The sequence below is a fragment of the Hippopotamus amphibius genome, chromosome 10 (genome assembly GCF_030028045.1).
Source record: "Hippopotamus amphibius kiboko isolate mHipAmp2 chromosome 10, mHipAmp2.hap2, whole genome shotgun sequence".
Classification (NCBI taxonomy): Eukaryota; Metazoa; Chordata; class Mammalia; order Artiodactyla; family Hippopotamidae; genus Hippopotamus; species Hippopotamus amphibius.
Window position 1 is genome coordinate 72,673,088 of NC_080195.1, and position 24,860 is coordinate 72,697,947.

At 33.6% G+C, this 24,860-nt stretch overlaps 1 protein-coding gene across 11 annotated transcripts in view; it reads right to left on the minus strand.

Moving 5' to 3' along the window:
- The window catches only part of EPHA6 (EPH receptor A6), an 868,712-nt gene that overhangs the window by 316,960 nt on the left and 526,892 nt on the right, over positions 1–24,860 (minus strand). For all 11 annotated transcript variants that reach the window (XR_009047653.1, XR_009047652.1, XM_057696163.1 and 8 more), the window contains one exon: positions 7,741–7,865. Coding sequence is in view for 9 of the 11 variants with exons in the window: in XM_057696163.1 (XP_057552146.1) it covers positions 7,741–7,865 (125 nt within the window). In the remaining 2 variants the exon portion in view is untranslated. The remainder of the gene's footprint in view (positions 1–7,740; positions 7,866–24,860) is intronic.

Below are 24,860 nucleotides of genomic sequence, written 5' to 3' on the forward strand. Positions count from 1 at the left end.
TGCAGCAGAGAGTAATGAAGTGTTGGCCTCAGGGAACCTAGAAAATCAGCATCAGCAGAAAGCACTGACTTTTCTGAGACATCCGATTGTGAAGCAAGTAGGTGTTAATAACCACTTATTGACTGGGTTATTTTGGTGAAGTTACTTAGCTTTCTTGTACATTAGTTTCATCATCTGTAAAATGGGAAGAGTAATAGTATTTATCTCGAAGGGTTGTTATTGGAATTGAATTATGTAATACATAAAGAACACTTTTAAAAGTACTTGCATATAATTAGCCAACTATAGTTGTCTATGAATTATTAGGTATGTGCCTTTCTGAGTGCTAAGGATATGAACCAGGACAAAAGAAATCCCTGTCCTAGTGAGCTTACATTCCATTTATTAAGAAAGCATTGTCTCAGCTGATGGATATTAGTGTGGGTCCTTCTTATGAACAGGTAGAAACAGGAAATCCTGAGGGCTTTCTTTCTTTTTTTTTAATCTAGGGGTAATTTCATAGTGGCTAGGTAATTTTTCTCAATTTTCTGTGAATGAGTTCTGAACAAAGAGAGTATTTTATTAATTTCTTTAGAATTTGACTGAAAGCAAACAGTGGTCTTAGGCACTGATTGGAGGTTGGGTGACAAAGATAAACAAGATATAATATCCTTTATTTAGGGGCTTACAAACTAGTGAGGGAGTCAGATATACACATAAATGACTCAAATCAAGACTGTCTTTGCTAAATGTAATAAAAGAACAAAGAAGCAAGAAAAAGAAAAGCACTATGGGCAGAGAAAAAAAGGAGAAAAAAAATTAAGAATGTGAACTCAAAGGGTAAAGAAAGGAGAAAAGAGCTGAGCTAAGGGAAGGGTGTGTTTGATATTCAATGACAGTTTTGATATTTAGTGACTGTAAGAGGGTCTGCAACATGTTGAAGGTGGAGAATGAGGGGTTGGGAGCAGATGATGTCTTTGTCTTAAGTAAAAAACTTTTTAAGTCCAAGATGGAACCATCCCAATCTGGATTGCCAAGTCAGCAAACCAAAACTTAGATAACTTTTGTGTCCCTGTAAAAGCTCTGCTGGACCAAAAACTCAGTATATCCACAGATGGCCAATAGGTACATGAAAAGATGCTCACCATCACTAATTATTAAAGAAATGCAAATCAAAACTACAATGAGGCACCATCTCACACTAGTCAGAACAGCCATCATTAAAAAGCCTACAAATAACAAATGCTGGAGAGGGTATGGAGAAAAGGGAAACATCCTACATTATTGGTGGGAATGCAAGTCGGTGCAACCACTATGGAAATCAGTATGGAGGCTCCTTAGAAAACTAAAAATAGACTTACCATGTGATCCAGCAACCCCACTCCTGGGCATATATCCAGACAAAACTGTAATTCAAAAAGATACATGCACCCCTATGTTCACAGCAGCACTATTCACAATAGCTAAGACATGGAAACAACCTAAATGGCCGACAGAGGAATGGATAAAGAAAATATGGTACATATATACAATGGAATATTACTCAGCCAAAAAAGAATGAAATAATGCCATTTGCAGCAACATGGATGCAACTAGAGATTATCATACTAAGTGAAGTAAGTCAGAAAGAGAAAGACAAATACCATATGGTATCACTTATATGTGGAATTTAAAATATGACACAAGTGAACTTATCTATGAAACAGAAACAGACTCACAGATATAAAGAACAGATTTGTGGTTGCCAAGGGTGGAGGATGGATTGGGAATTTGGGGTTAGTAGATGCAAACTACTATATACAGAATGGGTGGACAACAAGGTCCTACTGTATAGTAAAGGGAACTATATTAAATGTCCTGGGATAAAACATAATGGAAAAGAGTATAAAAATATATATATATATAATTTTTATATATAATATATATATTCTTATATATATACATATTATATATAACTGAGTCACTTTGCTGTACAGCAGAAGTTAATACAACATTGTAAATCAACTATACTTCAATTAAAAGAAAACACACACAGTACATCTAGTTAGCCAACTCTGGGCTCTATACTTCTTTCCTTGTTTATTCTTATCCTAAACAAGGTTGACTATGTGGCTCCAGCTAATCAGATATTTTCTCTTTTTCTCTCCCTTATTCTTTATTCTTTGTCCTGTAAAACCTCCCTGCCTTCTGGCCCATTTGACAGTCCTTGAAAGGAGACAACACACTTCAAGAAGTGTTATTTAAAGCATGTATCACTTACATTGTTTTCATGTGTTTTAACAGTTCCCTCCTTATAAGGAGGCTCTACTTTGAAGAAAAACATTGTTAGTAAGTAAATACAAAATATAAATTTTGGGGGGGTAATTTATGCTTGACTTTCTTCATTATTTTAAGTGTCTTTTCATACTCAAACTATATTCATGTGAATTTAAAAAACTAAAGCAATTTTTGAGTATGAAAAGAGAAAAGTAACCAAGAATTGAGGGAATATAATTAACTGAATAGAGAATATCTAATTAATTATAACCCATGAGCAATATATTTTCTTCTCCATAGCACTCTCATATCTCTCACACACACACACACACACACACACACAGAAACAAAAGACAACCAAAGCAGGGTTTTAATTTTTGATGTGAAGATTAGTGTTCCTTGTGGTGATGTATTTTTTAAATACATGTGTATGTATTTAATTTTATATACATAAGTTCTTTGAAAGATAGTATAACATATCTATATAACTGTATAGACACAAACATAGTAGCATTTGGAAACAGCTAAAAAAATGGAAGAGATAAGATAATTCTTTCCAGATCCTTATTTTACAGATGAGAAAACAGGACTAAGAAAGTTAAGGTCAAAGTCAAACTCACATTTCTGAACACTTAAGCTGCTGCCTTTTTCTAAGCAAAGGTCAATGATAACAACGGTATCTGTTTAATCTCAGATATTTGTAGAGACTTCACATTCTAAGCAGCTTAACTTTTCTCCTAATTTACACAATAATGCTCCTAACACAATGAGAACTTAATAAAACAACATGAAGCCCTCCGAGAATGGTGTAAATATTGATAATTTGTGTATTAATTAAGGCTAGCATTACAGTACATCTTTGATTGAAAGGAAATGTAAAGTTTAAATGCCATAAATTAAAGACTAAGGCACCAGACATGGAAGCAACCTAAATGTCCATCAACAAATGAATGGATAAAGAAGATGTGGTACATATATACAATGGAATATTACTCAACTGTAAAAAGGAATGAAATTGGGACACTTGTAGAGACGTGGATGGACCTAGAGACTGTCATACACAGTGAAATGAGTCAGAAAGAGAAAAACAAATATCATATATTAACACGTATATGAGGAATATAGAAAAATGGTAGAAATCAATTGGTTTGCAAGGCAGAAATAGAGACACAGATGTAGAGAACAAACGTATGGACACCAAGTGGGGAAAGCAGGGGGGGCGGGGGGGTTGGGTTGGGATGAACTGGGAGATTGGGATTGCCATATATACATTACTAAGAAAAAAATATCAAATTGTACACTTTAAATATATGCAGTTTATTACATGTCAATTGTTATCTCAATAAAAGTGTTTTTTTTTTAAAAAAGACTGAGGCACCAATATTAAAGACTGAGGAGACTATGGATATCCCAATGAGGCGAGGAGTAAATTCTCTCATAGCTCTCTGAGCACCGAGGTGCCTTAGTTATTAGTTGGTGTGCCATGAAATCTACTTGATCACCTTTACCTGTTCCTGCTCCCATCCCCCAGCCTCTATGTGTTTTGCTTTTAAAGGTTTGTACCTGCCATCTACTTTATTTTTTAAATTTATTTATTTATTTATTTATTTATTTGTAACATAATTATTTATTTTTTGTGGTGGGAATGATTAAGGTCTGATATCTCAAATCTGAACATTAGAATACAGTATTCTCATCTATAATCACTAAGTTCTGCATTAGATATCCAGAACTTACTTATATATTAGTTACAAGTTTGTACCCTTATACATTTTTCCAACCCCCAGCTCCTGGTAACCACCATTCTATTCTCTGGTTTTGCTTTTTGTTTTGTTTTTGTTTTTTTTAGAGCTCTTTATTGGAGTATAATTGTTTGACACTGTTATGCCAGTTTCTGCTGTACAACAAAGTGAATCAGCTGTATTTATACATATATCCCCATATCCCCTTCCTCCTGCGACTCCTTCCCACCTTCCCTATCCCAGCCCTCTAAGTCATTACCAATCATCAAGTTAATCTCCCTGTGTTATGCACCAGCTTCCCACTAGCTAGCTATTTTACATTTGGTAGGGTATATATGTCAATGCTACTCTCTCACTTTGTCCCAGCTTCCCATTTGCTCCCCCCACCCCTTGTCCTCAAGGCCATTCTCCGTATCTGCATCTTTATTCTTGCCTTGTCACTGGATTCATCAGTACCATTTTTTTGTTGATTCCATATATATGAGCTGACATACAGTATTTGTTTTTCTCTTTCTGGCTTACTTCGCTCTGTATGACAGACTCTACGTCCCTCCAACTCACTACAAATAACTCAGTTTCAGTCCTTTTTATGGCTGAGTAATATTCCATTGTATATATGTGCCACATCTTCTTTACTCATTCATCTGTTGCTGGGCATTTAGGTTGCTTCCATGTCCTGGCTATTGTAAATAGTGCTGCAATGAACATTGTGGTACATGCTTCGTTTTGGATTATGGCTTTCTCAGGGTATAAGCCCAGTAGTGGAATTGCTGGGTCATATGGTTTTTTAAGGAACCTCCATACTGTTTTCCATAGTGGCTGTACCAATCTACATTCCCACCAACAGTGCAGGAGGGTTCCCTTTTCTCTGCACCCTCTCCAGCATTTATTATTTCTAGATTTTTTGATGATGGCCATTCTGCCTGCCATCTACTTTAGACACCTAAACTTGGGCTACTGGAGCCACAATGGAGAACCAGAAGTGCCTATGACTTTTTCCTGAATACCACATGTATATGTCCATTCAGGTGTGTGGTCAATGACTGACTAGAGCCTGAGTATGCAAGCTCAGCTTCTTTGTCTCCATAGGATGAACTTTGAGACTTAATTTAGACTCCAGAGCTGGCCTTGCTCACTCTGAGTTTGATTGGCATCTTCCTTCACAGTGTTGCTTCCCCCATTGTCTTGCAAATTCTCCTGGGGTCTTTCTTAATTAATCACTTGCACACAAATTTCCATCTCAGTGTCTGCCTTTGGGCAACTTGATCTAAGACAACTACCAAAGCTATTTAGAAGCTATCCATCCATCCATCCATCCATCCATATTTATCTATATTTGCTACCTCGCTCTCTCTTTCTTACCTCCATCTATGTATTTCCATCCCTCAACCCATTCTAACCCAATAGGTAACACCTAAAACAGCATGTTTCCATATTCTGTATACTAACATAACTACACAAAAATATACATATATGGGGGAATATTTGTGTTCCCCAAATAGGATCGTTTGTATACATACTGCTTTTTATCTTGCTTTTCTTACTGAACAATATTTAGATTCCTAATAAAGAATGAAATTAGCACTTTTAACTAAGAGTTCTAGTGTTAAGTTTCCTTAGTTATAAGCTTTATAAAAAATAATTCTTGTTAGAAGAAACCACGTTATAGATGTAGAAATATAAAATGTACAGTAAGAATCTGAAGCTATAATTGGGAAAAATTTTAATGCCATCAATCATTTTATGCTTTCTCGGAGGGGTCTGATATTCAAACATCTTGATTGGTTGCCTACACTTTATGTGTCTATGTATGAAGAGATCATGGTTTTTATTTAGTTTGTACATAATTCCCATGCTGTTGTGCTCTGATTCTATATTGTATTATATTATAGTCTGAGTATTTCCCTAATGCTTTCTTAAATGATATTTAATACTGACTTTGTATACTCTTCATCTTTAGGTCTGCTTATAATTAATCTTTACAACCCACTAGAAGGGTAGATATCTTTATTTCCATTTTGTAAATGTGAAGTCTGAGACATAGGGAGATTAATAGAATTTTTCCTGACCACAAGCATAAAGAGAGACAGAGTCAGAACATGAATTAGGAATCCTTGGCTTCCAACTCCACGTTTAATTCATTAGCACTGGATCACTGCCATTTTCTTCCAAATCAATTCCTTTGTAACATTATTTATGCGATCATTAAAACATAGATATTATGTCAATGACCATCTTTCAGGATATTAATTTCTAAAGTTTTTACTGGATGAATGTGGTTCTCTTTTTATGGAATCAGTATAATTTTTCTTTAACTGGAAATACTGTAAGTTATTTTCACCTTCAAACATATGAAGTAAAAATGACTATAGAATAAGAGTGATTTTCTGTGTATGAAATATAACCTTTATAAAACACAGAGAAATATTTCTATTCTGAAAAGTTGCTTAAAAATATGTGTGCATTGCTTTTTAAGTAATCTGAATTTTTGAGTACATGAAGATATATTTAAGCGAGCGAACAGAAAATATGTATATTTTTATGACAGGATGTTACAGGTTATAACATTTGAAAGGATAGCCCAACAGGATTTCTGAGCACATGCTGGTTAGACCAATGTGCAGAATCTATAATCCAATTAAACTGTGTAAACTCCTCCTTTCTTAGACTATGGATTCATCCATGTCAGTTAATAATAATGATAGTTTTCATTGACTACATAATTCTGAAATTACTAGATACAGCCATGCTATTGAGTAACTTCTCCGCTTTTCAAACTTACATTTGTTCAGAAGCAGTAGAATTGAAAAATATAGACTTTTATTTCTCTTCTTGCCCTATAGGAAAACTTCATAGGAAACCTAAATTTATTGGTGATGTTCCTTCGCTTCTAGTAAGTTACAGAAATACAAGTTCTTTCTTTCTTAATATACCACTGGGAATGATATATAACTTTTATATTATAACTTCTAATGTAATGCTCACTTTATTAATATTTCAGGGTAGTAACAGCCCAATGGGACATACTATTAGAATTGACTATATGTTCTGTTATAATATCTATAGTAACAATACCATAATGGTGAGGGATGGGGGGGAAAGCACAAAGAAAGAATGTACGTGAATACCATAAAACTAAAGAAGTATATAATTTGGGAAAATATAGTAATTGAGAACAATTTTAAATGACATAAATGGGAATTAAGGTTAACAGTTGATTTATTAACCAGATTTATCTTGCTGGCTTATAAAATAAATCAGCTGACCCGAATGTAAAGGAAATTTTTAATTCATCAACTATTTCCATTTATACCTTAAATCACACTTTCCAAATTTTAGCAGACTGTAACTTTAAACTCACTGGCAAAGAATATGGCCTACACAAAATTGCTTTAGACTATGGTAATTTCATTTTACTATTTCTTCCCAAGTGAGTTTTAGAAATAACATTATATCAATTAAATTGTAAGTTGAAGGAGTTACAACTTCTTATTATATTGTAAAACTCCCTAGAGTAAGTGAAGATAGAGATGAACATCTTGTGTCTTCTACTTTAATCTGACATAAAACAAGACAAATTAATTAAGAAATTATAAGCACAATAGTATATTGGAGAGTATTCAAAGACACAGTAGATTTGAAGTTAGGCCAAAAAAGAACAGGTTTTAAAGTAAAATAACATTGTATAACAGCATGCTTAGTATATACATATATGCATATATATGTATATGTAGATTTTTAGGAAGTTCCAAATAAGACCTACTTTCTCATAGTACTTGATCTCGTAGTCCAGTATGGCTCCATTGGAAAAAGCAGGTGCTTGCCATGATAGGGCAATGCTATTTTGAGATGCCCAGTCCTTCCTTACCATACCTATTAGGGAAGGTGCTGAAAGGAAAAAAAATAACTAAGAATTAATTGGCAGGAATCATCGTCCATAATCTCTTCTTCAATATTTTGTCTTCCAGAGAAAACACAATTCTTGTTAAAGAGGACATCAATTATTGATGTCAGATTAATATGATATTCAGGATCTCCTTTATTCAATCCAACTAAAAATATTAAAATATATTTAGAAGGGATGAGATGGAGCTATATGTAATGAGGTGGATAGAACTACAATCTGTCATACAGAGTGAAGTAAGTCAGAAAGAGAAGGACAAATATTGTATGCTAACTCACATATACGGAATCTAAAAATGGTACTGATGAACTCAGTGACAAGAACAAGGACGCAGATACAGAGAATGGACTGGAGAACTCGAGGTATGGGAGGGGACGGGGGGTGAAGGGGAAACTGAGACGAAGCGAGAGAGTAGCACAGACATATATATACTACCAACTGTAAAATAGTCAGTGGGAAGTTGTTGTATAACAAAGGGAGTCCAACTCGAGGATGGAAGATGCCTTAGAGGACTGGGGCAGAGAGGGTGGGGGGGACTCGAGGGGCGGGGCGTCAAGGAAGGGAGGGAATACGGGGATATGTGTATAAAAACAGTTGATTGAACCTGGTGTACCCCCCAAAAAATAAAAAAATAAAAAATAAAAAATAAATGCTAAACTAAAAAAAAAAATATATATATATATATTTAGAAACATTATTAGGGAACATAGGAAAGACTCTGATAGTCCAAGAAAAAGGACCAGAACTCATCATCTCTGGTTTTGTTAGAGGACAACAATTTTCCTTAAACTGGTGTTGATTTTGAGCCACAACTTTAATACAATATGCTTGACTTCTATATTTAATCAAATCTAAGTCTGCCATAGAAAATCCTCTGCAATTACATCATTTATAGGCTTTCTGTCCTTCAAGACTTGGTATTTTATAAAATCTTAGTACTTTATAGAAGTTTATATCATAAACTTCTTAACTATAGTAAATTTTTGCTTATCAATGTGAGGATTATTTCTTTTGCATGGTTTCTATGACATTTGAATAAAACTGAAATATTTAATATCTGAAGTTTAGTTTCAGAATCATGTCTACTTTTTTTATATAACATTGTTTTAACAATCCAATCCTAACCTAATCTTGCATTAAACTTCAAAATTTATCTAGAATGTATATACTGTAGGTTCTTTTACCTAACGAAATACTTCTCATTTTTATAAATTATTTATTTATTTATTTATTTATTTATTTATTTATTTATTTTATTGGCTGTGTTGGTTGCTGCACACGGGCTTTCTCTAGTTGCAGAGAACGGGGGGCTACGCTTCATTGTGGTGCGCCGGCTTCTCATTGTGGTGCGCCGGCTTCTCATTGTGGTGGCCTCTCTTGTTGCGGAGCACAGGCTCTAGGCACATGGGCTTCAGTAGTTGTGGCATGAGGGATCAATAGTTGTGGCTCACGGGCTCTAGAGCGCAGGCTCAATAGTTGTGGCGCATGGGCTTAGTTGTTCCGTGGCATGTGGTATCTTCCTGGGGCAGGGATTGAATTTGTGTCCCCTGCGTTGGCAGGCAGATTTCCAACCACTGCCACCTAGGAAGTCCCAAAATACTTCTCATTTTTAAATATTCTAATTACTTATAAGAGGAATTTTTTAACCTAGAAGTAAAAGCTCACTCTTAAAAACTACAAATTAAATATACTGAGATACCACTTATCATCTATTAGATTGGCAAAAAATCCAAAAATCTGACATCAGGCGCTGTTGGCTAGGCTATGGGGAAAAGCATTTTAATGCACTATTGGTGTAAATGCAAAATGGCACAATCGTTATTAAGGGAAATTTAACAATTAAAGGCAGATTATATGTTCATTTACACTTTAGCTTTTGGGAATCTATCCGAAAGATACACTGCACAAATGCAAAGTGACATTTATAAGACTACTTACTGAGATTTATTTGTAAAGATTGGAAACATTTTAAATGCCCATCAGTAAGGGACTGGTTGAAAAAACTATGCTACATCCACCAGAGAATTATGAAGTTGTGAAAAAGAATTGTGACCATCTATAAATACCAGAATGGAGTTATTTCTAGATACATTTTTAAGTGAAAAAGTGAGGTGGGGAAAAAATGTGTAAAAAACAACATAAGGATAAACCTAAAATAAAAACTAATAATGGTTACCCTTAGAGGGTGGGAGGCAATAGGATGGACACTACAGGGTGAGAAGCAAAATATCTCTGATTAAATCTTCCCTTGAAGATTTACTTTGGAGCCCTGTAAATATTTTAAATAATCAAAAAAGACATTAACATTTTCAAGAGCAATCTCAAAAAATTAAAAGAAAGAAACCTGAGTTGAAAGCACAGCCTTCAAGAGGAACTACTTAAAATGACATTAAAACATAGTAACTTAACATACATCCCAATGGGAAATATTTTAAGTATTAAAAAAAACTGCAAAAATTATTAAACTGTTTTTAGTAATGATATTGTTAATGATATCACTGATATAATTGTGAAGTGTGTGTGTGTATTGAGGGATAAATCAAATGAGTAATTATGTCAGTGTTATTGAGAACTGGGATTTTTTTTCCTGTGAGAAAAAGGAGATACAGATGTCAGACCATTGAAGGTTAAGTAAAAACCCTATACTAGAAAACTCGAAGTATCATTATGAACTCATGGTATCTTTCCAGTTCATTTTCAGAAATCCACTCAAATGTACTAATTGCAGTTGGAAACAGAATTTGAAAAAATTGATTCTCTATAATCAAGATGAAAATTCTTTAAATTTCTAAGAAAGACTCATGTATTAAATGTGGTAATTTACTTCCCAATGTTGCCTTTGTATCTTAAGGATAAACTATTCAATACTTTCTTAAATTTGTGAGAATGACAAGTTCTCCTAAGGAATTAAGTACTTTAGAAACTATATTTAAAAGTCTTCCCAGCTGTTCAATGACAGCATTATTGTTGGATTAAGATATATTCTTAAAATAAGCAATAATTATAGAAATTGCTAAGAAATAGAAGAGTTTGTGCCATAAACTAAAATAGAAATGGATAATACAGTAAATAAGAAAGTATTCCAATAATTCACTATTTAAATTGTCATATTCATTACCAATAAGTTACCATTAGTAAATTTATCCCTGTTGAAAATGCATTAATGTTCTTGAATTACAGTATAATAATGTGTTAAATGGTGCTCTATGGAAAAAATTATAACTTTAAAGTGAATAATGCAAATTGGAAGTTGATTAAAGTATAGCAATTCATTACAATTTTTGAAAATGTCTTTTTCATGTATACAATCTTATGATTAACTTTCAGTTTAATGAACAATATCGCAAAGCAATATTATTGGTGTATTACATTTTGCCTCATAATTATTTAGTGCCCAAGGTCAAATGATATACTCCTTGCAAAACTTATAAGAAATTCAATTATGCCAGCAGCATTTTAGAATGGCTATTGGTTAAACTATAGGTACTATCTTTTCTATTTCCAGTTGTCTAATGGTTAATTAACTGTAGAGACACATCACCTAAATTATATGAATGCTCTTCTATACTTTTATAAAACAGAAATAAAGAAAATCTTTTTCCTACCTACATAGATTCTTCACTTACACATGGACTTCAGGGTCTAAGATCTATGTAAATCCTAAAATCTCTTCACTTTCACACATTCCTTTCATATGTAAACAACCATGTTTTACATAGTTGTTAAATATACATAATTCTAGATAATTCTATTTTAAACCATATATTCTAATTCCTATTTCATATTTTAATATGATTTCCATAATTTTTACTTTAATATTTAATTATGTTGATACTTTATCAAGTCACTCCTCTAATGCTGGCTATTGAAATTTCCAATATTGTCCTGTCAGAGTTCTGACATTTTATGCACAAACTTTTTGTGCATGAATTTTGATTTTGTTAAATTATTTTACAGAGAAAATTGCTTTATATAATTTGGATTTTATATCATACTATTATTACCATATTGCTTTTGAAAAAAGCTGTATCCATATACACTAAACATGCATTTTAAACACTTAATGAGTTTCAAAGCAGAGGATGTGGGAAACAATTCTTAGGTCAATACACTGCAAATGCTGCATTTTATATTTTCAGAGAAGAACAACATTGTACAGAATTTCATTTTAAAACAAGGTTTCAATACATGAAAACTAAAGCATTCGTTCTGAATATATTTAATGAATTTGTCTTAATAATTCAAGTTTATATAGCATCTGAATCTGGCATATTGTGACAATGCTGTAGTACCAACTAATATAAAGCAGAAAATATGTTTATTCCTCCACATGAGAAAAACTGATTTTAGGACACAGAATGGCAAATATTGATCTTTACCTCTGATTCTAAAAGTCAGAGAAGGAAAAAAATAGGGAAATAATATCTTCTGGAGTTTGTCAAATTAGAGGCTAACTGGAAGACCTGAAGGCTCAAGCAATGTTTCCTGAGTAAGAATTATGTATTCAGTATAGCCTTCAGCAGAATTATATTTCTGATGTACACCCTTTCTTAAGCCGTCAAAAATCTTAGCTTTGACCTTCAACATAAATGACTGTTGAATAGATTACCACATTCTTGAAATGGTTTTAATATAAACCTTTTTGATTAATACATTTTCTGAATCCCAAATAGTTTACCAAAAACTATGTAACAAAAATTGAAAATAAAAGTACGTAGTGGACTTAGTTAACAAAAGAGATCTTATTCACACTTTGTGTGAATAAGCTTTGTTTTCTTACGCTTATGTGGAGATACCGGAAGAAACAGTAACCCTATTCTAGTTAATTATTTTGCTCCTAATTAAGAGTTAATCAATTTTTATTAAACATTTATACCATGTATGTTACTTTATTCTCATAAATCTATGGGAAGGAGATTGTCTCCACTTTAAAGATGAGGACATTGAGGCTCAGAGAAGTGTGAGCAATTGTTTAATGACAAGATGTGGTCAATTTTGACATTAACTCACAATGTCACGGAAGAAGTGGAAAATTAATATTTTTGCTGCACTTTATTTTAAAATTAATCCTATTTAGTATTACAATATGTCCAAAATTAAAATCTCTGCTCAAAACGAGAAGAAATGAGGCAATGTCCCAAGTATCCTTGTTGCCTTCGAGTAGGTTATTTCTTGAAATTTTAAAATATCAAACACTAACACTACTGTTCAAAATCACACTGTGGACTATCACAAATATGTCTTATTTTGAACATGTAATCAAGACTTATGCCATGGGTCATGAGGTGATGTGTTTTCCTAAAGATTTATCAAATGTTGCTAATTCTCAGTCATGTACTGAGCATACTGGGCATATGAAGGTTTATATATTGGGATATGCCTGCGTGTGTGAGTGTGTGTGTGTTTAGATGAGAAAGAGAGAGATTAGAGGGGGAGAGAGAGGAGACAGAGAGAGAGCACACTCAATGAAAATCTTAATAGTAAATGTTAAATACTAGAATCCTAATATTAGGAGAGTTCTTACAAGCCATTTAATACATTTTTTTCAGCAATGCAGAGGACCATTCAACGCATCCCTCATAGCTGAGTATGCACTTCTTACTTCAGCAGTTGAACTAAACAGTATACTACTTCACAAAGCTATCCATTCTCTTTTGAAAATCTTTAATTAATAAAAATTTCTCATATGGAGTTATTGTTTTCTTCCTATAACTTCTTCCTATAATGTAGGTCCTAGTGCTGACCTTTAGTATAAACAGAATTAACTCTTCCACTTTGCTTATCTATCAACCTCCTTCTTCTTTTTTTCTTCTTTCTCTTCTTCCTGTCCCTCTTCCTTCCTTTCTTCATTTCCTTTTTTAGTGCTTTTCAGTGCTTCTTTGCTTTATCACCTCCTTTCTTTTCTTCCCTGTGCCTCTTTCCAGAAGACATGTGTGTGGTTTAAAGGAATTATAATCAACACGATGAATTGTGAATTAAGAACAATAATATAATAAATAAATAATATAGACCAGAAAGTACAACTCAGAACAGACTTTTAAGACTATATGATTTTCCCCTTTCCTTTGCTAATGAACCAATGGGTATAACTGCAGAGCAAGAACGCGTAATAGTGTTTCTTCTGTATATGGGCAGAAGAAAAACACACTATACTCAATATAGTAATTTCACTTGTGACATTTTGTAAAAGTGATATTTATTTATTGTGTGCACTGACATTTTTTGAAACCTGATAACATGCTTCAAAATATTTCTGATCTATATCTTGTTTTGGAAATGTTTATTAAATATACTGTGCTTTAGATAGCAAAATATATCCTAGTGATACCTGCCTCATCTGCTTTTCTTTTGATGTGTTTTTTCCTGTAATCAGAGTTTAATGGTAACATACATTATTATCTACTTTCCCCCTGTTGTTAAAACCTGATTATGAGTTTGAGATATACATGTGATACTTACATACAGCAGAACTGGTGCTTTATTTTCTTTCTAGTTTCTGTCCCTTTTCTATACCTGAGAATAACACTGCGATACGTTCAACCAAATGACACCTGTGATAGGATGAATTATGGCCTCCAGATATTTCCACACTGTAATCCCCAGAACCTGTGAATGTTCTTCTCTGGTAAAGGGACTTTGCAGTTTTGATTTAGTTAAGGATTTTGGATGGATTATCCTGGATTATCCAGGTAGGCCGAATGTAATCACAAGCACACTCATAAAAAGGAGGTAGGAAGAGACATCTACATAAGAGAAGGCTGTGAGCCAAGGAATTCAGAAGCTGGAAGAGGGAAGGAATGGATTCTTCCTGGAGACTCCAGAAGGAACCAGTCTTCCTGACACACTCATTTTAGCCCTATAAGACTTATTTTGGATTTCTGACATCCAGAACTGTATGATAATAAACATGTACTTTTTTGAGACAATAAGTTTGTGGTGATTTGTTACAGCAGCAGCAATTAGGAAACTTACAACAAACAGTTCAACTGATTTATCTTTGAAGACCTTAATTTTGAATACATTTACTAGTCAGTAGAGCAAGTGGGTAAGTTTTTAAAAAATATGTTTCTAAAGTAGTGATAAAGGTCATCTTTTTAATTACCTAGCTCATTTGATATTTTACTTTTAAAAAGTATTCAATCTGTTTCTTTAAAAAGTTTTTGGATACTCTGGTCCTACATATTTTCCTTATTCAATCTATAATGTCAGGGTTCTCTTTTCCCTACATTTCTTATTAGAAATGGGAGAGATCTCTCAATTTCTTTTTTTTTTTTTAAGCTCTTTATTGGAATATAATTGCTTTACACTCCTGTACCAGCTTTTGAGGTACACCAAAGTGAATCATCTGTATTTATACATATATCCCCATATCCCCTCCCTCCCGTGACTCCCCCCTACCCTCCCTGTCCTGGCCCTCTAAGGCATCACCCATCATCGAGTTGATCTCCCTTTGTTATACAGCAACTTCCCACTAGCTATCTATTTTACAGTTGGTAGTGTAAATATGTCTATGCTACTCTCTCACTTCGTCCCAGCTTCCCCTTCAACCCCGCCCCCCCAACCCCATGTTCTTAAATTGTAGGTGATATAGGACTAATTTTTTTTGTCCAGTTTTTCTTCAGAGTCAATGTTGATCTATTTTTTAAAAAGCCTTTAGCTTTGAATTTCAAGAGCTTTCCCAAGGAAAAATTAACATCATGTAACACAAAGCTTGCTCAATCTTTCTATTTCTTCCTGCCATGCCAATATGAAGGTGGCAGGTCACTTAAAAAGACATTAGTGAAAAATGTCTGGAAATACTCGCACAGAAACCTCTCACTTCCCACAGTGAAAAATCACTATTAATAATGAGTCAAAATGACACAGCACTATCAGCACTTAAATGTACAGAATAAAACCTGAAGCATCATTTTTAAATTTCTTTTCAATATAATCTGTGCCTTTTAAATTTCTATTTTATTAGTCTTATACTGGCTGATTGAATGTGTTCACTGTTAAGTTTGTCTTTAGGCTGCTGTTTTCAGTGATTAATACTCTACACCTCTACTGACTATTACATCATTTCAGAGGCATTTGAGAAACTGTTTATAAGATAGATGCTATAAATTGCAGTTTCTTTGAAATATAGGGGAAAAAATATCCTCAAATTAGACCAGTCTGAGATTCTATTGACCTTATTATTACCTGTCAACTTTCAGTAAAAATATATATGCTGTACCAGTATTTTCTAGGAATTTAACATATATTATCCACCAAAATCTCAGAAAGTTGCCCTGGCCCTAGAGAAAAATCAATAATTTGTCCCTTCTCATCTTAACATCACACAATTTCCTATTCATAATACACCATTATATTAAAATAAAAAATATTAGTTTTTAGTAATTCTTCTAGGTAAAAGTATTATTATTTGAACTGTAAAATTATATAAATTATATATGAAAATTATACAAATAGATTTAAAATATAATATCCTAGTTATAGTTGAATATGGTTTGTAACTTCTGGGCCTCAGTTGATTCATCAAAAATTCTGATTCATATTCTAGGTATAGGAAAGAATGAGCCAACTTAAATATCAAAAAAGAGACAAAAATTCCATTGAAATGATCAAGAACGTCATCTTTAAGTAAATGACTAAAATCATTTTAACATATAGTGTGAAAAGGAAGAAGCTAAGTGATAAAGCTTGCAAAAATATAAATTTAAAAATAATATAATGAATAAAGTTTTACATGCAAATTTTATTGCTGCACTTAAAACTCTTAAAAGAAATTCATACAATAGATTTCAATAAAGCTATTTAAAAAATGATGTAGACATACAGGCATGGGAAAATGAGTGTAATATTTAAAGTGACAAAAACAATAAGCAAAATGACATGCATGCCATGATTCGAAATATTTTTAAAATAGTAAATGCCCCCAAATTGTATAACTGAATTGTGTAACTATTATATACCTAAATTGTGTATCTTGTGTATCAAGACCATTTTGGAAGATTTGGAATGGATCATGAAGGAGATGTTGACCAGTTCTTCTTCAAATCTTAATTCAGCAATATTAAAAAAGGTCATTCAGTAGTGTACCCACTGCAAGGATGACCTCCTCCTGAGGATGAAGAAATCAAAGAAAAACAGAGATGATACCCCTGTTGGGGAAGAATTCCTGAAAGTTTCCTGGAACACTTTTTGAACTTACGCTGGCTGCAAACTATTTAAACATCAAAGGTTTGCTCGATATTACATGCAGGACTGTTGCCAATATGATCAACAGGGAAACTCATGAAGAGATTCCCAAGACCTTCAATGTCAAAAATGACTTTAGTAAAGAAGAAGCCCAGGTAGGCAAAGAGAACCAATGGTAAGAAAAGAAGTGAAACGTTGTGCCTGACACTGTAATGCTAAAAGACTCGTTCTGAATACTAGTTGCACTACTCTGTTTACAATTGTTAATATTAAACAAACAGTAGACAAATGCAACAGTGAATCAACTGTATTTGCAGGATACTGTCCTCACTGCACATGTTGTTTTAGTACAGATTCCAAACTTCTGGCTGAGTTTCTTCTAGTGTGATCAAAAGTTTCTCTTTTCTTTTCTCTGAAAAAAACTGAACTGCGGGTTCTCTAAAACAACAAAACAAATATATATATATACACACACACATACGTATATATATATGTGTCTATATATGTATATACGTATAAACTATAATAGCATTAAACTACTAATAGTGGTTTACTCTTACCATGCTGGAATAGTAAAACCAGATGGTAACGAGAGCAAAACAGAAATAAATCTAATAATTGTCCAACAGTTACTAATTTTTAATTTACATTAACAGATTATTACATTATTCATAATTTTTAAAACTGATTTAAAAGGAATATGATTTTATTTCAAAGAGCCTAACTAATCTTAGTCTTATCTCATGTGATATTCTAAAGACTGTTTTCAAAAACATAATTAAAAATTTTAATAAATTTCAAAGAGTTGAACTTGAATATTAATATATTTATAAGCTATGACTATGAAGTAACACATGTGGCTTATGGAGGAGTCATCAAATTTTAGTCTTGCCCCGTATTTCTATCATCCTTGAATTTCTATGAGGATAAAAATTGCAGAGAAAGCTAGCTGAAAGACTACTGGCTTCAAAAGTATTTTAAATGAAGAAGTGTTATGAAAATTAGTCTCATAAGTGTTATGGATTTGCTTATTAGATGTCTCAAGAAGGGAAAAAAAAAGATCCTTTTTTATGCTGTTGGACCCCTAAGGTGCACAGACAAAGCAGAAAATTTCAGTCACATTTCAGGGCCATGAAACAATCCATGGATAGCCTTGGGAATTTTAGAAGAGAGATTCATATATAAGGACTTCTATTCATATTATAAGATAAAATAGCAGCAATTACCTTTTTCCCTTAAGATAGAACCCAGACTAGCTTAAGACTTCTTTGATCACTTCAAATGGAATTGATTTTGATGTCTGAACTCCTAAAACATTTACTGTCTATTCCATATGACATCTAGCAATTGACTGCCTTTATCTTAAGCTCTTGCTATTCTATTCCTCTTTATAGAATAAATAATATATTGTAGTTCACTTTTTCAACTTCCCATGCTCCTTCACATATATTAAATCACCTAAAATACATTGTAACTTTGTAAGTACAACTATTCTCATTTTAAAGTTGAGGAAATAGGATCAGATCGGAAACAACTTATTCACAAGTACATAAGAGATAAGGAGCAGACTCTAGACTAAGACCAGCATTTACCGACTGTACCTTAGGGATGGTATCACATTTTAAGATCTGAAGCTCCCATAGGACCTAGTATAGTGCCACACAAACACATTAGGTACCTTGCATGTGAATATCTCTTTTATTCAGAACTTGTTTAAATCTTATTTCAAGGCTTCAGACAATTATCCTGCCCTCTGAGGTTTTGTTCTATAAATCCTTTATGGCAGCACCATGTGAACACTAATTAATTTACATACTCCATGTATATAGCCATCATTTTATGAGAGTAGAATTAATGTAAGAAAATAACATAATAATATTACCAAATTAGGAAATTATTGTAAAGTGATGAGTTTGAACACAACGGCAATGATGAAAATGGACATTATGCTATAATTTGATTGTATAATATTAAAATCCATCTTGGGTTAGTTTCTTTTCAATATTTTCCAGTATTTAACTGTCTCAGTTGAAAATGTATTTGGATTGAGAGATAAAAGCAAAACCCAAAACCTTCTGAGTTATTTGATTATTGATTTTGAGTGCTCCCACCATCAACTGCCTTTTCACTAATTCTAAACCCATTTTCATCACCCCGACACCTGTTCCACCCTCTAAGCCAAGCTCTCACTTTCCCTTGCCAGTTTAACATCTCTTGATCAGTAAAAGTCTGCTGGATTCCATAGATTTTGTAGGTTGTAACACTAAGATTTGATATACTTTCGACAGAATCTAGCTGTACAATGTTTAAAAAGCTGTATATTTTTCTCTATTATTTTTGGAAGTGAACGTTATATTCACAATTTCATATAAGTATATATTTGTTGTAGGGAAGCAAAATTTGCCACCCGCAAATGTCTCTTTGGCATGGAGATTAATTTAGGTTGGTTATTAATTTTTTAATTGAAGTATAGTTGACTTAAAAACAAGCAACCTGATTAAAGAATGGGCAGAAAACCTGGATAGACTAATATAATGTATTAGTTTCAATATTTTTACAGATTGTTTTCCATTATTACAAATGTAATGTAATGTTATTACAAAATAATGGCTATATTTCCCTCTGCTGTACAATATGTCCTTGCTGCCTATTTATTTTATACATAGTAGCTTTTATCTCTTAATCCCATATACGTACATTGTCCTTCATCCCATTCCTTCTTCCCACTGGTAACCACTAGTTTGTTCTCTATATCTGTGAGTCAGTTTCTGTTTCGTTATCAGGACTAAAATATTGCCTGCCACATCAGTAAACAAACTATGTTGCAGCCATTGAGCCATTACATCACAGCTGCCTGGAAGGTGAGCACTGAGGGAACTCAGGATGGAGACAAATGGGCTGCCCACAGCCAACCCCATCTAGCAGTCGACCGCTGCAGCCACCCCAGTGCACCTGAGGAAACTCAGGATACTAGCCCCAGACAGCTGAGGTGCATATCAAAGGAATTATTTCAGCAAACCCAGACACTTGCATCTTCCCATATGTAGAAAAGCACTAAATTCCTTAACTTGAGAAACCTGGTTTTCTTTTATTAACAGTAATCTTTTGATGTTCTGACTACCTGGTTTAGTTGCAAAAACTCCTATATATCCAAGCTTCTCCCCTTCCTTTCTGGAGCAGGCTCTCAGCGTCATTTGAGATACTGTCTCCTGGGCTTGAAGTCCTAAGAGTATCCAATGAATAAAACATAATTCTCAACTTTTAGGCTGTGCTTTGTAGTTTTGTTTTTGTTTTTTTCCCAGTCAACAGTTATATACATTCATTCATTCACGTTATTTTTTTAGATGCCACATGTAAGTGATAACAAAGAGTGTTAGTCTTGTCTGACTTAGAGAGCTCAGAAATAAACCCATGTGCCTATGGTCAATTAATCTATGACAAAGAGGCAAGAATATACAATGAAGTGAAAAGAGTGGTGCTGGGAAACTTGGATAGCTACAAGTAAAAGAATGAGATTAGAACATTTCCTCACACCATATAAAAAATAAACTCATAATGGATTAAGGATCTTAATGTAAGACCTGAAACCATAAAAATCCCAGAAAAGAACATAGGAAGAACACTCTTTGACATAAATCATAGCAAGTTTTTTGGATCTGTCTCCTAAGGCAAAAGAAATAAAAGCAAAAATAAACAAATGGGACCTAATTTAACTTAAAAGCTTTTACAAAGCAAAGGAAATCATTGACAAAACGAAGACAACCTACTAAATGGGAGAAAATATTTGCACATGGTACCACTGTTGAAGGGTTAATATCCAAAATATATAAACAGCTCATACAATTCAATATCAAAAAAAGAAGCTGTTTAAAGAATGGGCAGTAGACCTGAATACACATTTTTCCAAAGAAGACATACAGATAGGTAATAGGCACATGAAAAGATACCCAACATCACTAATTATCAGAGAAATGTAAATCAAAACCACACACCTGTCAGAATGGCTAATATCAGAAATAACACAAATAACAAATGTGGAGAAAAGGGAACTCTTGTACACTGTTGGGGGGAATGTAAATTGGTGCAGCCACTATGGAAAACAGTGTGGAGGGTTCTCAAAAAGCTAAAAATAGAACTACCATATGATGCAGCAATTCCTGGGTATGTATCCAAAAAAAATCTAAAACACTAAGTCGAAAAGATACATGCACCCCAATGTTAATAGCAGCTTTATTTACAATAAAGAAAGCAACTGGGATATGGAAGTAACCCAAGTGTCCATCAACAGATGAATGGATAAAGAACATGTTTCATATACATATATATACATATGTATGTATGTATAAGAAGACATACAGATAGGGAACAGGCACATGAAAAGATGCTCAACATCGTTGATTATTAGATATACACACACTACAAAGAATTATTACTTAGCCATAAAAGAGATGAAATTCTGTTATTTGCAACAACGTGGATAGAACTAGATGGTATCATGCTTAGTGAAATAGCCTGATTATTTTTAAGAAACAGAAGACTCAAAAAACCTTTCTTTTTATGTCCCCCTTAGCTGTCTAAAGAATATAGGTAAAGGGCCTGTTCCCTGAATAGAGATATCACCAGAGATGTCTGTAAAGAATATGGTCTGGATGTGGTGGGGCAAACTTGTCAGGCCTGTCAGAATCCACTTTGTGTCCCACTGTCTCTGCATGCCCCAGCAAACATATGCTTTTCTATCTCCAAGCGAATTGCCTTTCTCCTTTTGAGTTCCAAATCGCTACCCCCACACACTGTTTTGTATTTAGCTGACAATGGTATTTAAAGCGAAGGTTTCAACTGCTTTTTGGTGAGTTACTGTTTTCTTTGGTTCCCCTCATGTATACATGTTACTACACTTCTGTTTGATTTTTCTTATCAATCTGTCTCAGGTCAATTGAATTCTTAGTCAGCCAAGAAGAACCTAGAAGGGAGAGAAAAATTTCTTTCTTGCCAATAGTGTGTGTGTGTGTGTGTGTGCGCGCGCACATGCGTGCATTTATAGAAAATATAGAAAGGGGGAAAGCACTCTTGCTACTGGCCACTTGAGGGAATGCTGAATGATCCTGTCACACAGATTCAAGAGGGTGCAAGTGTATTCCTGCCAATTCACCAGAAACAGGACTATAAAACTGCTTTTGTTCTCTCATTAAAGAAATAATGCAATGCAACAGCAGATTTATTGGCATGGTTTCTGGTTCAAGCCGAGAGGAATAAATCTTGATTTTCCTTGATGGAGATAGTCTTTGCATAGGACAAGTAGCCAGGTGCTCCCACAGCTGCCTTGAAACATTCATGGCTTCCTGAGGATATGGGTGATTTTGTTCTTATCATTGATCAAATAGCAGAATAAATCACTCACGTAAAACAACACCTGGCTGAGCCCTGTGTTTTACTCTCATTTTCTCTAGTTAGTAACTGTTGTTTACAAATCATGACTGCATGCAGAAAAACACTTGCATTTTCTCATATTGGCTGCTGGCTCATAATTTCTACTTCATGTTCTCACAGTAGCTTCCAAGGTATTTAGTGCATATGTTACACTTTTTTCCCGCTGATTTTTGTGACTACTTTGTTAACAAGCCAAATGGCATTGCTCAGTATTTATTGCAGAAGTTAAAAGGATTACAAAGATTTTTAAAACTAAAAATTATCTAAGTATTATTATTCACTATAAACAATGCAAATCTTAGCCACATTTTTATATTTCATTAAAATGCAACATAATGTGCTAAATAATTGTGGGTTTTTTTCTAAATTTTATTTCTAGGGGAAAAAGTATGTGAATAAAACAATTTTTTTAGTGTACACATTTGCAAGGTGAGTTTATAAAACCAAGTAGTATTTGTTTCCCTAACATTAACTTATAATTAATTGTACAGTGTACATGAAAAATACATAAAATGTAATATTAATTTTAAAAACTAAAATTGGAATTTAGCAACACATAATTTGTGAATATTCAAATTATATTGTTAGTGTAAGCAAAGCGATAGGAAAACAAGGAAATAGATCTGATGTTGTAATGATGGTATTTTAGTTGGTATATGCTATCATGGCCATATCAACGGTTTACAGCTAGCACTCTTCAATCTGGATAATGCTTATGCTATGAAATTTTTAAGGATTTTGAGTGTCTCCCTGAATATATGTACTTCTGTCCTTAATAATTTTAGAATTATGTCACTTACTATAATTCCTGTCATGGTTTTCTGACTTTGACTTAGATCAATTTCAATTAATCGGCAGAGTTCTTTTTAACTACTAACATTAATTTGTATACATTTGTCTTTGATTTGTATTTGCAGCCTTTAGTTGCATAATTCTGTGTGGTTCTTAAGGCAGCCAAATTTTTGTTCAAAGATTTTTAAATTGACCCACATCATAAATCCACTAAAAAATGTCCCCTGTTTGCTGGACATTTTGTTTCTCAGATACCCATGATGATATTTCCTTATGCCTGCAGCTATGCTTCAGAAAAACTTGAGAATAATTTGCTCAGATCATTTTCCTAACCTCGGTCACTATCTTCCCACATTTTTTGTTGTTCTACTGCCCTCTACACGTTAAATATGTCATTGTCCATTTGAGTTTTGAAGGTATCCAGAACATACACTATAAAGTTTCTTTTTTTAAACTTCTAAACTCTACTTAGCTGTTTAAAAGCAGAGCCTCCCAAAAGAATTCAGCTGTCATAAATCCCCTCCTCTGGAGTTTTGCAACCAGGGAGGACTGACTTCTATCACCAGAAAGGAGAAGTTAGCACTAGGATAAGAAATCACCTAAACAGACGTTGTCACAAAACTATCATATCTGCCATCTATTTTCCTAAGGGGCCATTTATATTTTCTAAAAGCCATTTTTTTTTTCCCATAAGTACTCTTATTCCCCTCCCCTTCTCCTGTCAAGATGTGTTATAAGTCCCCAGTTCTAACCATCTCTTTGAGCCATGTTTTTCTGTGAACTCCTACGTACATACATGAATAAAAAACTGTCCTTTCTGTTGATAATCTGACTTTTGTCAATTTAATTTGTAGGTCCCCAAACAATAAAAAAACAGGGTAGAGGAAATTTTTTTCTACACTGACAGTTTCAATGCAATGGACATGGCTTCAATGCTAGTAGTATAACTGTGGATGGTATTATTGTCTTAGATGTTTTCATTAGAGAGCCTGACAGAACTGCTTATACAGATCAATGTGACATTTTGTAATGTATAAGAGAAGTTTAGATAAAGTGATATTTGTAAGGAATTAGAGGGCACTCCATTAGGGCACAAGAGTTTAGGGAGCAAAGATCTGTAGACAGTGGATCTTCGAAGTAAACCCGGTCTAAATTTCTTACCTATTTTCTATCCTTACGGTTAATCCCTTTGTAGTTCGTCCCACTTAGATGTGTACTGCCTTTTATTATAGAGTCTTGCATAATGGCTTCTGGTGATAGGAGTACATTTAAACAGCTAGAGCTAGAATTATTAGGATACAGGCAATTCTGACATGCATCTAATGTTGGAATTTTGGAAGGAAGTCTATAGCATCACAACCATATTGGTAGTGACTTAGTCCAAATAAGTACTTATGTCAAGTGTCCACATAAAATAAAGATAATCAGATGAGACTGTTGAATATAATCCTTAAAAATCCCTCTTAACCTCTTGTATAATGGCCTCCACATAAAGAGATGCCAATTCTTATGATGATGTAAGAGGTAATGCTAGGTTTTGAGAAGACTGGGAAACACATGGTGTGCTGGGACCAGGC